A 17,294-nucleotide genomic window follows, 5' to 3' on the forward strand; every position below is an offset into this window, starting at 1 on the left:
GGTTTGGGGTTCGCCCCTCGGCGGGGGCTGGCAGAGGCAGGGGCTGACAGGGCCTTGGGTTCGGCAGGACGTGAGGCCGGGACGCCTGGGCTGTACGAGACATGTGACTGGCTCACATGGGGACACGCTGGAGACTCCTTTAGACATCAGTTGAATGGTGTTAATTGTTCTGCTTGACGTTCCTGCCGTGATCTGAGGCAGACTCTGTCTTCTCCCCCCGTCGGACACACACTGAATCCCCCCCTCACCCCCCCCCCCCACCCTCCCCTTTGGCGAGTGGGCAAGCTGGTACCTACGGAAATATTTATTCTACTGGGCACCGGCACTTGGGATGGAAGTGAATCGCCTGCCTGGTGCATATGAAGAGGAAACGGAAGCACTGAGGTTTCTCCATGGATTTGTGGCCCTGCTGTGTCCCTGCGAGTCGCCGCGTCACCGTCGGGGCTGAGCGTCACAGGACTTGGGGCGGGCGGTGCAGGCTGGGACGCTGCCGCCTGCGCCCCCCGTGAGGCTCGACCCGCGGGGCCGATCGCCGAGGGGAGGCACGGTCTCAGGAGAGGAAGTTCCAGCAGCACCGCGTGGGTGACACAGAGCCAAGGCAGGGGACGGGGATGGGGGGGACGGCAGCTTCGCGGGATGCAGCCGTGGGGCGCGGGGGGGGTGCACATCAGCGGGTCAAGCGATCCTGCTTCCATCGGCCTCAGCCCCTCTCCAGGCGCCTCCGCTCTCTCCCAGCCCCACGGCTCCGGGACGGGCAGCGGGACGGGGCGCGGGGGGCTGCCGCCAGCAGCACCCACCACCCGGCCCTGCTGCCAGGGTTTCTCCCCAGTGCCTTGTTACGGTCCAGCCCTGACTGAAGCTCATTTCCAAGGCTTCCAAGTTGGTTTCTGAGCTGTGACTCTGCAACCCACCCACCCTGCCCCGGGCCTTTCCTCTGCCCTGTGCCCCAGGGAAAGCGGCTACACTTCGCATCCTCTCTTCCCTGTCTCCATTGACTTCCCCAGGCTGCGAGCAGAGCTCAGCGAGGAACAAGCACACTTAGGCTCTGCCGGAGGCACCTGGGGCTGCGCAAGCCCCGTGCCGGGGTGCAGGGCACCAGCCCCCCCCGAAGCCGCTTCCCGGCGCCCCAGGACAGGGGCTTTCTGGTCCTCTGCCCGCCCCAGCCGCGGTGTGGCTCCCCCCGGGCCGGCTCGCTACCTCGGCCCGCGGCCGCCCCGGCTCTCCCCACCATCCCTGCCCGCCGCCATCCCTTCCAGGCTGGGGGAGTGCCGGGGGGGGTCCCCTCGGTCTGCGGCAGTCTCCGTCGTGTGCGTGCGCGCGCGTCACACCCGGCCCTGAGGGGTCGCTGTACCGGGATGCTCTGCCCGCCGGGCTCTGTACATACTGTAAAAAGCAATTGTTTGAAAGCTGTTGTTTTTGGGTTTTGTTTTCTTTCCCCTGTCCCGTCCCATCCTCCCGGCCCTTTCCCCTCACCCACTTTACCTGGTTGGAGAGACGCTCGCTGGCCCCGGTTCTGACCATGGCAGCGTGGTGGCCCCAGCCTGCTCTCCTCGACGCCTCTTAGTTCGACTCAGTTTTTTTTTCTTCCTCTCTTCGTTGACTTTGCAAGGTGGTGGGGTCAGGGCGACGCGGGGAGCCCCTCGGTGCACCCCGCTGAGGCTGCTCCAGTGCACGAGGAGGGTGCCTGGGTGGGTGGGGGGCTGCTCCCCGCCTCCTTGGGACCTGGTTGCCTCTCCCTTTAGGTGTCAAGTGAGCCAGCAGCTGAAGCAGAACAGGGCCGTTGGACGTTCCCAGGGCCAAATCCTGCCCGCGGGGCCCCCAGCCCCCTGGGGCCCTGTCCCCAGCCTCTGCCCGCGAGCGGGCACCCGCCCGGGTGTTGCACCGTTGATGTTTATAGCGCTCGTTTCCATTGGAGTTGCTGTGTTGGGTTTCATTTCAGTCTTCCTGATTCTGCCCTTCTGTAAAGTGTACATTATTACCAAGTTCCTTGTTTTTTATATATATATATATAAATATATATATATACAAACTGTACTCTTCTTGCCTTTGTACATTTGGGCAAGGAGAGAGAATAAATCTTTTTAAGAGACAATCACAAACCTGTGAGGGTGGCTTTTTCTTCCTGTCCCTGCTCCCCCTGACTCCTCCATCCCCAGCAACACGGACGCTGGGCTTTGGGGTGGGGGGGACATGGGGGCCATCACTGCCATCACGGCCTCGGTCTCCATGCCCAGGCAGCGTCCCCAAGGTGGATGCACATGGCCCGAGGACAATGGGCAGCTGCTGGTGCCCAGCCTGGGGACCCAGCCTGTGGGGACCTGCCAGCACAGCATCCCAGTGCCATTAAAAGCCCTAGAAATGCAGCTTAAGGGATAACTGATGAGGGACTTGTCAGGAAGGTCCGCTGCTGAGAGTAATTGAGGCTTTAATAGGCAACAGCTATTTAATGGGACGGGTGTGCTGGAACTGGGGCAGTGAGAGCCCTGACCAGGCACGCACAGCAGGGTCCTGTCCTCCTCCGAAACCAGCCCCGCAGCCTCAGCCCTTCACCAGGGCCACCACGCTGCAGGTCCAGAATGCCAGGGACAGTGCCAGCAGCTGCGAGAGCGTGGGGTGCCTGCGGGAGAGGCACCGATAACTGCAGGTCCTTAACGAGCTCAGGATAACAGCCACACCTGGGACCTCATGCCCCACCAGCATGGAAGGAGCACAGCAGTTCCCACCCCGGCAGGTTAGGGACAGGGAGAGACAGAGGTGGACAAGCAGCATCCACCCGATTTTAAACCACCACCAGAAGGTCCAGACATGGGGGCTTGAAGTCCCCTTCTAAAAGGGATTAGAGCCCCCAGCTCCTCGCCCCTTGAGCCCACGTCTGTCCTGCTTTCACTGTTGGAGGGGAAGGAGGGCAAAGAGACACAAACTTTAAGATGATTTATTCACACAAACTTGTAGCCCGGCCCCACCTCTCTCCCCCAGACAGAAAACACTGACCACGATGTTTATGGAATGGCTTGGCTTCAGCTTTTAACAAAATCCTCCACAGAAGAGTGAGAGCATAACAAAGCACACACGGACAATTCCACACGCAAGCAGCCAGGCCAGGAAGAGAGTTCGCGACACGTCTCCAGGGCCCGGTTTATAAATACACCCTTCTCATGTGGTGCTCGAAGGAAGCCAGCCAGGTTACATCCACGTGGCACGAAGACAAGAGCACAGCCTCGCTCTCCAGTGCTACGAGTGAAACGCGAGCTGCCCCCCGCACGACTCCCTTTGCTTTCGGTACAGCTGTTCTCTCCTCTCGGGGCTCGAGCGTGTCTCTTTGGAAGGGCCCGCAGGACGGAGGTGTGAGGGCAGCCCCTCGCCTGCTCCTCGCCCTGCCTTGGGCAGGAGACCCAAGGCTCACGTGCTCTTTGAACCACGGAAAGTGCGACTCCAGCAGGTGAAGGGAGCGCTCCCCCAGACCTGAGGCATTGCTCCAAACGCTCGCTTGACCCTACCAGAGCAGAGTACCATCGCAGCACAAAAAAGGCTCCGTTCCTTTTAAATAAGCAGCCCCAGCTGGGTGAAGTTAATCTGAATGCCCCTTTTATTAAATGCTGTGATAGTGCAGTGGTAACATTGAACAGAGTAAGACTGTTTAAACAAAAGCTGGAAGAGCAAGAAGGTTTTGTGTTTTTTCTTAAAAAAAAAAAAAAAAGTTAGATGAGTTAAAACAGCATTGGTTGCCCCAAAGCAGAGATGCACAGGGGTTTTAATGTAGTGTTAAAGGTTAACTCACATCTCCGTGCGTCTAACTCCCCAAACATGCCTTATACTTAAGAGTCTGAGTGAAAATTAAAAAGTAGCTGGTCAGATGAGCGTACACCGCACATCAGGTGATGGGGAAAGAACCAACACTGATGTGGAGAAGTCAAGGAGTTGATGATGCTGCATCTACCGCTGTGCTCCCCTACGCTGCCGGGCCCCCACGTGGCCGGGGCATGAGGCGCCTCTAGGCTAACACACCACACAGCTGCATGTAAAGAGCTCCTATGCCAGTTCATAAACATCTTCCATTTACTATTTGGTGATTACATGTGTGTATATATAGTTCTCTAGGCAACACGTTTCAATGAGATAGTCAACTCTGAGGATACACAGGCCAATCTAACAATGAGAAATGCAGTTTCAGTCCAACAGAAGCTTGTTTTCCCTTTCCTCAAGAAAGGAGATGTAACCCTCTCTCCCCTCAAAAGCATTTTCAGGTCACACGCGCGTCCCCCGCTGCAACTATTCTTCATCAGAGGAAGAGTTCTGATCCAGGGGGTACACCATGAACATCACATCTGGCCGTGATGGGACAGAGGGGTGACCAGGCCTCACGATTTCAAAGCCCAAGAAGCTGAACGTCTTCAGGAGCGGAGCTACCAAAGAGAAGGAAATCCGTTACCATCAGGAATAATCCTCTGTACCTGTGTTGCCCTAGAAGCCACGACCATCACTCCTGGCCAAGAGGGGGACTTGAGCTGTGCACTCCACTGCGGCAGCCCAGCTACCCACCAGCTGCACAGCCCCGCTGCCGGGACGCACGCAGCCAGCCCGCAGCACGTTGATGTCTCTGTTCCGTGCTTAACTGGGGGGCTGCTCCCAGCACCCGCTGAGCCCTGACAGCGGGTCGTGCAGCAGCGGACGGGAACCTGCTTGCTCAGGGAGCAGTCAGAGATCTGCTGTCTCCATGAGGAGGACCTGGAGCTCGCTGCAGCCTCAGCTCAGCTGCGCATGTTGCCCCAGGAAAGCTGCAGCGCAGGAGCCCCACGCATGCTCATCTGGGTCAGCCGAGGTTACGTGGCACTAGCGGGGCATGCGTCCCCTTGTTACTACAGCGGCCGCTCCCCTGTGACCTCTGAGAGCCACCCTGCCACAGCACCTCATCGCTGCAACACCTTCTGGTGATTGGCCTCAGAGCTCTGCGCAGTCATGCAGAGCAGCTCCTACGTGCCTTCAAGGCGACGCTGAAGTTCAGCTGTACAAAGACTCAGAGCCTGGAGCACTCTAGAGCTCGTACAAACAAGCCAGGTTCAATGGCAACACTCCCCGTGCTTTTTAAAAAGGAGCAAAACCCAGCATCAGATGTCCCCTGTAAACAGCCACCATGGAGGTCACCTACGCAGCCACTGCTGGTGACACACTAGAGCAAGAACTCTGTTTGGAAATTAATCTTGGTATCGTAACGTGGAGCGACATCTTCCTGGGGTCAGCACAGCTTAGCTGTAATAACGTGCTTCACTTCAGAGAAGGCAGTGCAGCTTGCAAAGCAGCAGAGTAAAATTAGAATTAAGATTTGAATTATTCCTGCCATGGTAATTGCTTGGTTACTAGCCTGCGTCTAGTAGGATTTGAAGTGACACATACGTAGCTTGGTACCTCATCACAAATCTCAGACTTCCGTGCTCTAATCGCTCATCCGACACATCTATCTTTAGATCCTAATGCAGCCCCCTTAAGCCCTAAGCATCTCTAGCCAGGGTCAGGATTACCTGTAGGTCTAGGAAGGGCAAAAGTGCCAGGAGATCTTTAAAAAGCAGATGAGCACAAGGGCAACAAGCTACCAGTATTCGTTTACCATGCATTAACCTCTCCTGGGTTTCCCCTTGCAAATCACAGATGATCACGGAATCCTGGTGCCAAATGCCTTCACTCCTTACCCAAGAAGGATTATTAACCACCTTCTGGACAGGAAAGTACTCCAAGTTACTCAGGAGCAGCTTTCTCCTTGAGAGTACTAGTAATAATTTACCTGCAGGACAGTAAAGCATATCCAGCTGGAGAAATCAAGATATTCTTTCTCCCTCAGTCTCAAGACAGGGCTTATTTACTGCATGAGAAACCACTTCTGATTTGTAAGAACACCACAGAAATTCTGCACATAACAATTCCTGCAGCAGGAAGCGTCCCCTGAAGCCCTGGGATGACCAGATTTTCGTACAGATCCAGCAGCACCATTTCAGATCTAAGGAGCAAACCTCACAGCAGGGCTGATTTCTCACCTCTATCTTCTCTGCTTTTTCTGAAGCAAATAAAGACGTAGTTTACTTTCATTTTTTCTTCAGCAAATTCCAACAGTGCTGATAACCTGCCAAGGAGGAAGAAGACAAAAGAACATCAGCTATAGGAAGTCCTGTCCTAAGGAAGCCACTGAGCACTATCAACTGTTTGGATGTTGTCAGGCAGAAAGATTACTTGTTTACAGATGCCTTCCAGCGAACAATGGGTGCTGAAACAATGGACTTCCTGCTTTCATGTCCAGCCCTGCAAAACCAAGAGCTGTCCTCCACCAAGTCACCCAACAAGTCCGTGTCCTTGGCACCCGCCTGCCAGCACGCACAGCCCCACCAGCCAGGAGTTTTGCATACAAGTCTTCAGACGTGGGAAGCTGAATATTGCAGCTGTTTACATTCCCTTCACTGGCACCACACAGGATCTCTAAGTTTTACACTTCACGTAAAGATTTAAAAAAATAGAATAAAATAAAAGAGCTCATGCCAGGCAGAAGAGAAGAGAAAACCATCGCTGCAGGAGCATGTGCACAGGCAAAGCTGTTTCCTGAACATATCATCTGGATGGCACAGCTGAGAAGCTGCATCGTGAAACCCAGCTTCCTTCCAGCTGAATTATTTCTGCCCTCTCTCTTGACGGGAGCACAGCGGCACTGACCCCATCTGAGCCCCAGGGATCCGCGCGGTGCTGCCACCGCGGTCGCTGCCGGCCTTGTAACCATTTCCGATGCAGGCTGCTAGAGCGGTGACAAACAGGGCTCGAATCGAGATCTAATTAAACAGCAGTCAGTGAGACTGGAGTGCACCAAGGGAGATTAAATTTGCAAGGATTTTGTTAATATGGTAATGAACTACTTTAATTATAGCCTCTACTAGGCTGTTTTACCTAGCTAAAAATAATCTTGCAAAATCGTGCTTTAAGTCATGATGAGCTGGGCGGGTAAATACCCCCACGGAAGAACCTGCTCCCAAGAGATCAGGCACACAGCCGGCCAAAGGATTTATGGGCTGACTGCGGAAATTATGCAGAAACGTTTATCTGGACTCAGATTCCAAGGAGACGAGCATGAGACAGCAGGAATACTGGCACTTATTGAAGGTGCCCAATGATGTTTTTTTGTAATTAGCTCGTGTCGCTTGCTGGTAAAACCTATTTGGAAATTTAGGAGGACTTCAGAGAGCTCTGCACAGGAATCTGGTGAAGCCACATCTACGCTGCAGCGCTCCCTGCCAGCAGAGATCTCTGGCGAAGCACTTGGCAGGAAGTAGCTGCTCTGGAAGCTGCGTTTACACAAACTTCCCAGAGCAGAGCTGTCTGGACAAAACACTACCGTATTCTGCCAGCAGAGAAAAATCAGATTCTGGCAGAGCCAGAAGCCTGCATGGCAGCAGCCCAAGAGCAGAACCACCTACTGATGAGAAGGAGCACATCAATATAATGGAGTTTTTCCCTGAAAGAGAGGAAGACACTTGCCAAAATAAATACTTGCCAATTGGCCAGCGGAACAGAATTTTCCACAAAGTATGCAAAGAATCACTCCACTCATTTCTTGCTTATTTTTCATTAGCACAGGACCTCAAAAACAGTAACTCGTCTCAAATGATCTCTAAGGGGGGAAAAAATACATATGGAGGACTAACAGGACACTTCCCTGAAGACAAGGCAGCAAAGACATGCTTTAGCTGTGCAGGTCAGGAAGAGAGGTGCCACTCATACGTACAGGTTGTTCTCCCCACACATGGGAGGAACATCACCAGCATAAGAGAAACGCTGCTCCCTGCGGGCACAGCTCCGGGATGCCAAACTCACCCTTCTTTGCTTCCATCAGCTAATAATCCATCAGGGATTTCCACAAAGAGGCTCTGATTCGAGAGCACTGCATCCCAGGAGGAGGTCTTCACCTCTGTGACCTTGTACTGGAAGTGGACAATATGAGGCTTCCCTTCGTGCACTGGGACATCTTGGTTAACAGTGATCTTCTCATCCTAGACAGAGGAGGGAGGAGAGCTCGTGAAATATGCTTTAAGGTTAAAGAAAACTAAGTATGAAACTACAGACCAGAAATGTAAGAGACCATGCTTAAGTGAACATGCAAAGGGGCTGTGCTTTCAATGGGAGTGCCCTCCCAAAAAACTGGGATCAGCCCTTGCACACCAGTGTGTGTCTGAAGTCTCGCCAGCCACTAAAATTCAGCCCCGTGAGACCCACCACAGCTCACAAAGGTATGCACCACGAGGCACAAACTCAGACCCGAGTCTCAGCGCTCCTCACACCCCCAAGGGGTTAAGAGCCATTGTTTTAAGCTGCCTGTATTTCCCAGAACACCTCACTTTTATTCTGGTCTAACAAAGAAATAGGAGTGAAAAGTAAAACCCTACATCCTAACAGGCAGGGGAGATGCAAATGCAAAATAAATGCTATAATAATTTTACTGAGAACATTATACTTTTCCCTTCCCCTTTCATTGGCTCGGGGACGCACCAAAACGAGTATTCCGGCCTTGGAGTGATTTTCTAGTCATGCTTTTCTGTTCAAGAGAATGCAGCTTTGCATATTCCCATTATATTCAATTTCTGGGCAGCAAGAGTCCATTCATTCACCGCAGCTCCCAGCCACATCTTTGCAGGGCGGTTCATGAACTACCCTTCAAAGAACACAACCGACAAGCTGCAATAGCATCTGCTGTGGCAGCCTGACCGCTTTTGTCTCCCCAGTCCCCAGCACAGTCTTTTTGTTTAAGGGATGACCACAAATTGCTTTCCCAGATTTTACAACCAACTGGTATGGCAAATGGCTTGCCTCCCGGTATAAGGGAGGAGAATACATAGCACAGAGAGACCCCCAAAATAGACAGAAGCTACGCGGATGTGAAAATTGTGACAAAGTCTTTTCCAGAGACCACAAGCGTACATGTCCCCTCTAACACTTCTCTAACAAGCATGCAGCCAGCCTCAAATTCAGCTTAGCAGTTCCTAGAAAACAATTCCGTGGTTAAATGCCATTCCTTCTCCTGGCAGTCTCTGTAGGCAGTTGGCTCACCCAATAATGTTTTCCACATTTAACTTCGAAAAGCCCCAGTGAAACAACTACAGAAATTCATTAGGCTCCAGAGTTAACACTGTCAACTCCAGCAAAGGCTAAATCGTTCCCATGTGCTGGGCCGCAGGCTTGTGCACGCTGTCCCATGCACATCACTTGTGCAGCTCTGACGGGCAGGAGCAAACCAGGGAGGAGAAGCCAAGCCTGTGCTGCTCCCGAGTTTCAGGAACACCTGGGTGGGAAGTGCTTTACCCCACAGGGTCACTGGGCAGGTGTCTGTCCAGCCTCTGGGCATTTTATTTTATCAGGGTGAGTAACTGAGCAGCTCATTATGAGCTCTGATCTGCTGACCGGCAGCTGGGCTGACAGCAGAACAAGTGCTTTGGCTGCATTATGACAGCACCTCACCGGACTGTCCTTATAAATCCCATATAGGCACACCTACACATCTCCGACCACAGCGCCCGCACTCGGGGACATTTAGTGCAGCTTGGTGGGCAGGGGATATTGCCTTGTAGGTGTTTTATACTACCAAGGTGTAAGCTTTGCAGAAAGGGCAATGCTCAGCAAAACCATCTGAGAACATTCCTGGGCTCCTCCACCGTGTTTCCCAGTGTTTTAACCCCTATTACCACATATATTGAAATAGTCCAACTCTCTTGGTTTGACTGCTGTGACAAGGGAGAAGCCATCGGGCATGTTAATGCTGGCGACGAGGTTAGCTCTGCATGTAAATCAGGAACTGCCTGGCTCTGGTAACCGGAGCAGAGGAAGCTGCCGTTTGTTTGAAGCACACAAAGCTGAGTGCAGGCCCACTGCAAAACAAGTTTACACTTCATCGGAGTAAATATCCTGTAGGAAATAAGTTTATTCATTGAGTTTGAAAGGAGCCTGCGTGGTTGTGCCTGCTGTCAGGTTTCACCACGGTTTTAAGCCAAGTGCAGCAAGAAGCCCACCAACAGCTGCTCCAGGAGAGGTTAAACCAGACAGCTGCCGATCGAGCCACAACAGAGCCGCGGCAAGAGTCGGGTTTGAGCCCAGCGAGAGCTCTGCACCGCAAAGGTCTATTTAAAAACAGAGCAAAACAAGGGGATTACGCACATCTTTCACCAGTGACTTCATGGGAGCCTTTTACAGTTGTTTTCCTGTGCAGAGAACGTCTCCATTTCAGAAGAGATCTCTCTCAAGCAAGAGAAGCTCACAGATGCTTTTCTCATACTTCACAAAAACAAGAACAGGGCGAGGAAGCTGAGTAAAGCAGGCTGGGATTGACACGCTGGAGGGGGAGGCACACGCGTGCGTTTGTGTGGGAAGGCTGGCAGAAGCCTGCAAGAGCAGGGGAAGAGCTTTTCTGTCGTCACGTAGCCCTGCTGCAACCAGAAGTCGGGCGCTTCCGAAGCCTTCCCCAGGCTCCCAGCCTCGGGAGCTTTTTCCGAGCCCCCCGATACACAGCCCGCTATTGCGAAGGCAGCGTAACCGCAGGGATTAACAGAACCAGTTCCCCTGGTTCTGTGAGAGTTATGCTTACGCAGCCTGTCTCGGGCAGCTGGTGTTTTATTCCCGTGTATCAAAATAGAGCTAGCGAGATCCCGAGGAGAGGAGCTGTTCCTGGGAAGCAGCAGCCCGGAGTTCACTGGAACCTGCTCAGAGCACAACCCCATTCACGCATCATTTGGTTTCAGCCCACCCCTGCCAAACGCCCCCGCCACGCTGCCTTGTACCCCCAGCCGCCCAAATCCCCGCTCTGCAACCCCGGGCTCCATTTCAGCGACTCGAGGCCGTGAGGACCGGCTTCCCGTCAGCTACAGTTCACCAAGAGCTGGGTTTTCCAACCCAGTTACGCTCCTCGAGCACCCCGATCAGGACGGAGGGAGGCCCCTAGGTGCTGGCAGGGAGGGAAGGATGTACGCTGTGACCTGCCACAGCCAGGCGGCTCCAGAAGCCCACGCAAGCAGCCTGCTGTCAGCACACGCTACACCTGCAGCCTCCTGCCAAGTTTGCTAGCCAGAGCACAGCCGTTTGTCAAAGCCCCTCCTGGCTGTCCAGCACTGACTCCCACCACCGTAGCTTTCCCAGCTCTACAAAGCTCCCTCGACAAAGGGCCGAGCATCAAGTCTCTTAAAGTAAAAATACCAACAGCTATCGGGAGCCCCAGCTGCCTAATTCGTACCGCTGCTGTACACAAGCGCTGTGCTGCATACTCAGGAGGAAGCAGGCTCGTTCAGAAAGGTCACCCCTTGAACTGGAACAGCTGACACAGCTGGAAAAAAGTACTTAAGCTTTTGGGCCCAGATGCCTTTCCAGGTCACGCTGGCTGAAAAGCCCAGCCTGCCATACCTGCTGTGCCACCGGCTTGAGCGCGCTGCGGAGAGGGGCAGAGAATCACAGAGCCGTTCAGGTTGGAGAAGGCCTCTAAGATCACTGAGTCCAACCCTGAACCTTGCATTGGCAAGCCTACCACTAAGCCATGCTTCAAAGTCCTACAGGTACATGCTTCTTGGAGACCTCTAGGGATGGTGACTCAGCCTGTTCCAACGCCACACAGCGCTTTCAGTGAAGACTTCTCCTAATACCCAACCAACTCCCTGCCACACCAGCACAACTTGAGGCCATTTCCCATTGCCACATCAGAGGTGGGACTTTAAACCACTGGAGGTGGTTTAAAAACACAACCTGTTCCACCCTGGGCTGAGCTACATTAAGGAAGGGGCCAATCCTCTGACAGATTCTGGTGGCAAGGTAGGTTTTGTCAGCAAAACCCTGGAAGAAGTTGTGTTCTTACTTCTGAGAAGCAGCTATCTGGACGAGATCTCCACAGGCAGCAAGCCCTGCCTACACACCACCACCAAAAGCTTCTGTGCTAATTCAAGGCTGTACTGAAATCAAGTACTTCAAAGCCTCCAAACTGTGACTCTTTCCACCAGCATCTCCTCCACGTCTAGACTATTTTCCACCTCTGGTCTTGCTCGGTGTGTATACAAGGGCTGGCAAATTTGGCCTGCAGGAGTTTAAGTTGCAGGGTCACCTCTTTGTCATCCATCAGACCCTGACAGAATACACTTCACGTCCTGAGCCCTCCTGAAGCTGCTCACGTCTCTTCTTTGTGTGAAATGAAGCCAGCTGAGCTGCTTGCCGCCTCTCTGGACTTCACATCCCTCTAACATCTGCGACAATTCAATTCAGCAGCATTAAGCTGATGTCGCATTGTTATTAAGAGGCTAGAGCTTGACGTTTATTCACAAGGCAAGCAGGCAAGGCACATGCTACAAATTCACCAGCTCTGCAGTAAAGCAATCTTCTCTGAAAGCAGCCGTGAGGTCTCTCGTTTCTCATGAATTTCCACAGGAGACTTTGGTAGCTGCGACCTGAAAGGGCCCGCATCCTTTCATCATACGAAGGCTGCTTGCCTCCCACGGGGTAATTAAAATCAAGTCTAACACCTATGACAGCAATTCCGTCTGAGCAGCCGAATCTGCAAGCTTAGCATAAATTCAGGCAGCCTCATCTGATAGCACTTTACACCCTGGCTTGGGGAAAAACAGTGCCTGTCCCAGAAGGGAGACAGATGTGCAGCACTGTAACGTAACACAGAGAAGCTGCACAAGTGCCGATTATTCCCCAGAAAGAGCCAATTCATCTGAAAGCCAAGAGGAAAGATCCTTTAGGATGAGGGTGGCCACAGAACAAAAGCGACACAGACCCACGTACTCCTAGGCAAGTTTGCAGACACGAACACCCCACGATCTTGCCTCACTCTCTGTGTGCATTCCAGAAACGTTCCAGTTTGTGAGCCTCCTGCTTTTGTGAGGTTCAGGCAGCGTTACCTTCCGGACCAGGGCACGGGAAGGAGCTTATCGACCCTTCTCTCTCGGCATTTCACCTTTCTGCTTCCCACTTCCTCTTTTCACACAAGATGTAAGAAGTTGCTTCACATGCTGATAATGCCAGCTCCGCAGGCAGCAGCTGAAACAGGCTCTGGGAACTGGGCTGGCCAGTCATTTGCTGCACACCTCTGATAAGAAGTTTCTTAATAAACAGGTGATACTTAAGCAAGGCAGAGCTGCATGCAGCTCAGTAATCTGCCAGCAGGGCTGCCGAAAAAGCTAACAGTTTCCCCATTTATTACCTTGAAGACTTTTGCATTTATTCCCATCAGGCTGCGGAAGGAAGCGAGCAGATTTGTTACATGGATCATTGTTTAGACATCAAGTCTTTCTCACCTTATATATCAGAGCTGAAAGAGAAGGATCCCTGCTACCCCCTCGCCCACCGGGGATCTTCGACAGTGGGTGAGGGGCATCAGGAGCACCACAGAGGCCCTGGAACGATGTGCCTGCAGCACTGCAGCTGGGGACAGTTACTCAAAGGTAAGATACTACTGCAAGACAAAAAGGGACAACAAAAGAAACACCAGGTTATGTTAGCAGGGGTCAAAGTTTCTGATACTCCAGCTCCCCGTAACCCCAAACCGCCTGTATTCCTGCTCCCCTGCGGCACGTGAGGGGCAGCTACCGAGCTCTGGTAGCTGCCCCTGGTAGCCTGGAGGACTACGGTAAAACACTTCGCTGCCCAAGCGCTGTCGTATCGCAGAAGGGCAGCGTCCTGTTAGAAATGGAGGAGGGGCTTTGCAGCCAAGATCCCAGAGAGTGCTGAGCAACCTCATGCTAATAAGGGACGCCTGGAAGACTGCCAATAGCAGATGGCTGGAAACGCATGACCAGATGAGCACACATTTTCTGTAGACAAATATCTACAAATAGATCAACAGGGCCCAGAAGGAGGAGGTTTAAGTTTCACATTTTCAAAACAGGGAGGAGGCGAAAGGGCTGGTTCTTCAGATACCTTGAGCATACTCCGCAGCATCCCAGTTGACATTTTCACATGCACGTGAAACACCGTACAAGCATCCTTCAGCCCAACCCTAAATATTAGGAGTTCACCCCGCAGACTTTGTCCTAAGATCTATTTTAAGAGCTTAACGCAAGAAGAAAAAGTTCCCCTTGTGGTCTTTGAGTTTGCTGGGATCTCATCTGTATGCTCTTTTAGGATCACTTCTAACACAGGCTTTAACATCAGCTTTCAGCACATTCATGGAATCAAATTATTTTACTCCTGGAGCGCTGCTCCCTTTACCAGCACCATAAAAGCTCTTTGCCAAGGCACGGGGCAGCAGCAGTTACTCCGCTCCCAAAGCCTGCAAAAGCAACGCAAAGACGCCAGTCATTCTCCAGCATTCCCACGATGAAACACGCCAGCACAGAGCTATGCGAACATCACCTTGTCACAGCTTTCCTGAGAAATAAAGGGGAACGGGAGGGTTTTCAGTAGGCAAACTAACAGAGGAACACGGCTCTACGGGACAGCCTCTGCAGAAGCATTCACAACCGGCTGGCTGTCCTGAAACTGCCCAGGTGAGGTGTTTCCAGGATGGTGTTTTTCACCCCAGGGCCTCTCCAGGAGCGAGGCAGTCCTCGGTATCAAAGGACCAAGCACTGAGCTGCGCCACCTAAACAGCACGCAGGGAACACACACCAACAGCCTGCAAACAAACTACCGAAGCATTTACGGATGCCAAAAAAAACACCAACCCAACAGCCTGCCAACATGGTTACGCCACAGGCGGAATCTGCTAAGATCTTGGCTATCCACCTCATACCGAACTAATCTTTCTACAGGAAACACAAATATTCTTCCTCCACGTGTTTCCTTCTCCCCCAGGTTTGCTAGGCAGGGCTCTCCAGAGGTGCTCCCACGCGGCTGCGGCGTATAGCCGATGCTGCTTGCAGAAAAGGCTGCTCAGACGCGCTCGGAAGAGATATTTAAGCAGTTGCATCGAAGATGTCTGAGGGCAAAATCCCTTCCACACATGCTCAGTTGCGCTCTGTATTAATACAGTCCCTCCGCACGGCATGACTGGGGCTATCAATGGACCAGTGTGTATTCAGTAGTAGTGGATGTGGAGAGGCATGACAAAGCACTTTGCTGTGCAATTCCCCACCCCCAGAAAGCTGTTGGCAGCTTTGTTTTTCCCTTCCCTCCTCCCTCACCCCCCAGCTAACAATGTACTATTGATAGCTCTCTCCAACTTGCGGCCAATGCATCAAGAAGCTGGATAATGAAGTGTAGTTGTGGGAAAAAAAATTAAAAAAAAAAAAGAGGCAGCAGTTTTCATGCAAAGCAGCTCAAGGCACTTCCCAGTTTTGCTTCCTCTGGCACACGCAGAAGTCAAAACACAAGACCCCTTCAAGCGCTGAGCCCTCCAGGGCTTTGCCTAGCCCAGACCTGCACGCTGCCTCTCTCCTCCCACCAAACTCTGCAGCTGCAGCCAGGCAGGGCCCTAAAAGCAGCCCCGGGGCACAAGCATGTGCGGGGGGGCACAAATTAAGAGGTTTTGCTTCATCCTGATGTGCATCGGCAGCAGTCCTGCAAAGAACTTCATGCAACGGCCCAGCAAAGCCTCATCCCTCGACGCACCCCGTTTAGAGCTTAAAATTAGGAACTGCGCTCCCATCCGCTGCAGCCCCTCTTCTTTTTGCTTTCCAGCAGCCCAGGGTAAAAGGCGTCGAGCTCAGCAAGCGCCTTGCGCTGAAGTGGCTCCCAGAGCTTCTTGACCAAGTCCTGCCTGAAACGGGAGCTGCTGGCGAGCGCGCCTGCCCAGCCGGCGGGTGTCATTTCAACTCGCCGCGCTGCCAGCGGTCCCAGATCCGTGCCCCGGCCCTGGGCAGCGCAGGGGACGACGACTCCACTCCTCAGCCCGCTCCCGCTGGCTCTCCACCACCTCCAGGCCGCTGCCGCTTTCTGTCCATGCCAACAACGGCACCGCTGGGTCTAAAAGGCTCCGCATTTGGTTGTGGTTGGGTTTTTGTGGTTTTTTTTTTTTTGCTTGCGCTGAAGACTCGTGCCAGGTGGACGGACCCACGCAGCCCCCTGGCATTACGGAAACAAACCTGTTTTCTTTTTAAAGGCGGCTCTGAGGATGCAGATGAGCGCAGCCCAGAAAAACAAGCTCCCGCGCTGTCAGCCCCACACGGAGGAGCCTCAGCAGAGGAGCACCTCGCAAACACCCCGCAGGAGCCCAGCACGGCCCGGTGCCGGCCCCGCGGGCAGCAGGGCACGCACCGCCCGCAGCCCCTCACCGCCGGGCCGGGCGGCACGGGGACAGCCCCCGCGGCCCGGGGGAGCCCCCCGCCGGGGATGCCCGCGTCCCCCGGGCTCGGAGCCGCCCCGCAGGGCGCTGCCCGCACACCGGGCCCGGCCGCCCCCCGCCCGCCTACCGCCGGGGGAAGGCCGCGGCCCGCCGGGCCCACCCGGCTGGGGCTCCCCAAACCCAGCAGCCGCGGCCCGCCGAGGAGCCGAGCCGAGCCGAGCCGAGCCGAGCCGCGCACCTGTCCTGGGTGTTTATCATCCTCGGCTGCCTCCGGCTGCTCTGGGCTCCGCTCCGCTCCGCACCTCCGCCCTCCACCGCCGCCGCGCTCCAACTGACCCCGCCGCGCGCCGCGCCACGCCCCCTTCCCCCGCGCGCGTGGCCCCGCCCACCCCGCGTGGCCCCGCCCACCGCGCTCCCCGCTCCCCCCCCCCCTCCCCAGCGCGCCGGGCCCGCTGGGTAACGCCGCCGCCCCAAACAAAGGCGCGCGTGGCGCATGCGCGCTGCGCTCCTCTCGCCCCCTCCTCACCCCCGCCTCTCGGTGACGCCTGAGGAGCCCTGAGGGGAGCGGAGCGCGCGGGGGGGGGGGGGGCTCGGGGCGCTGGGGGTGCGGGTCCCAGCACGGCTCGGGCTGGAGGGGACCGCAAGGGTCACCCAGTTCCAACCCCCTGCCTCAGGCAGGGAGGCTGCCCGCTAGGTGAGGTTGCTCAGAGCCTCACCTAACCTGGTCCTGAACACCTCCAGGGATGGGGCGTCCACAGCTCCTCTGGGCAGCCTGTGCCTCACCGCCCTCTGAGTGAAAAACTTCCTCCTAATCTCTAATCTAAATCTCTTTTAGTTAAAAAACACTCCCCCTCATCCTGTCAATATCCGATTGAGCAAAGAGTCCCTTTACATCTTTTTTACAAGACCCCTTCAAGTACTGAAAGGTTGCCATGAGGTCACCCCAGAGCCTTCTCTCCCGCAGGCTGAACGCCCCCAGCTCCCTCAGCCTTTCTTCACAGGAGAGGTGCTCCCTCCCCTCCATCATCTTCGTGGCCCTCCTCCGGACCCGCTCTAACAGCCCCACGTCCTT

At 54.3% G+C, this 17,294-nt stretch overlaps 2 protein-coding genes across 6 annotated transcripts in view; one reads left to right on the forward strand and one right to left on the reverse strand.

The window, feature by feature from the left end:
• ZNF609 (zinc finger protein 609) overlaps positions 1-3,790 on the forward strand; it is a 54,961-nt gene extending 51,171 nt beyond the window's left edge. For 2 of the 5 annotated variants that reach the window (XM_080607386.1, XM_080607385.1), the window contains exon 10: positions 1,743-3,790. In XM_080607386.1, the coding sequence (XP_080463512.1) occupies positions 1,743-2,085 (343 nt within the window). In that variant the 3' untranslated portion in view covers positions 2,086-3,790. Of the gene's footprint in view, positions 1-67 lie in introns of all 5 variants that reach the window. The other 3 variants (XM_080607388.1, XM_080607387.1, XM_080607389.1) reach the window with 2 other exon arrangements.
• On the reverse strand, positions 2,917-16,495 carry OAZ2 (ornithine decarboxylase antizyme 2). The gene is given in 6 exon segments (XM_080607398.1): positions 2,917-4,403; positions 6,027-6,112; positions 7,846-8,021; positions 13,296-13,376; positions 13,378-13,453; positions 16,461-16,495. Coding segments are annotated over 6 exon segments (573 nt in total). The 5' UTR covers positions 16,481-16,495; the 3' UTR covers positions 2,917-4,269.
• Between the last annotated feature and the right edge of the window lie 799 nt (positions 16,496-17,294).

The sequence above is a fragment of the Anser brachyrhynchus genome (assembly GCF_964034855.1).
Source record: "Anser brachyrhynchus genome assembly, chromosome: 11".
Classification (NCBI taxonomy): domain Eukaryota; kingdom Metazoa; phylum Chordata; class Aves; order Anseriformes; family Anatidae; genus Anser; species Anser brachyrhynchus.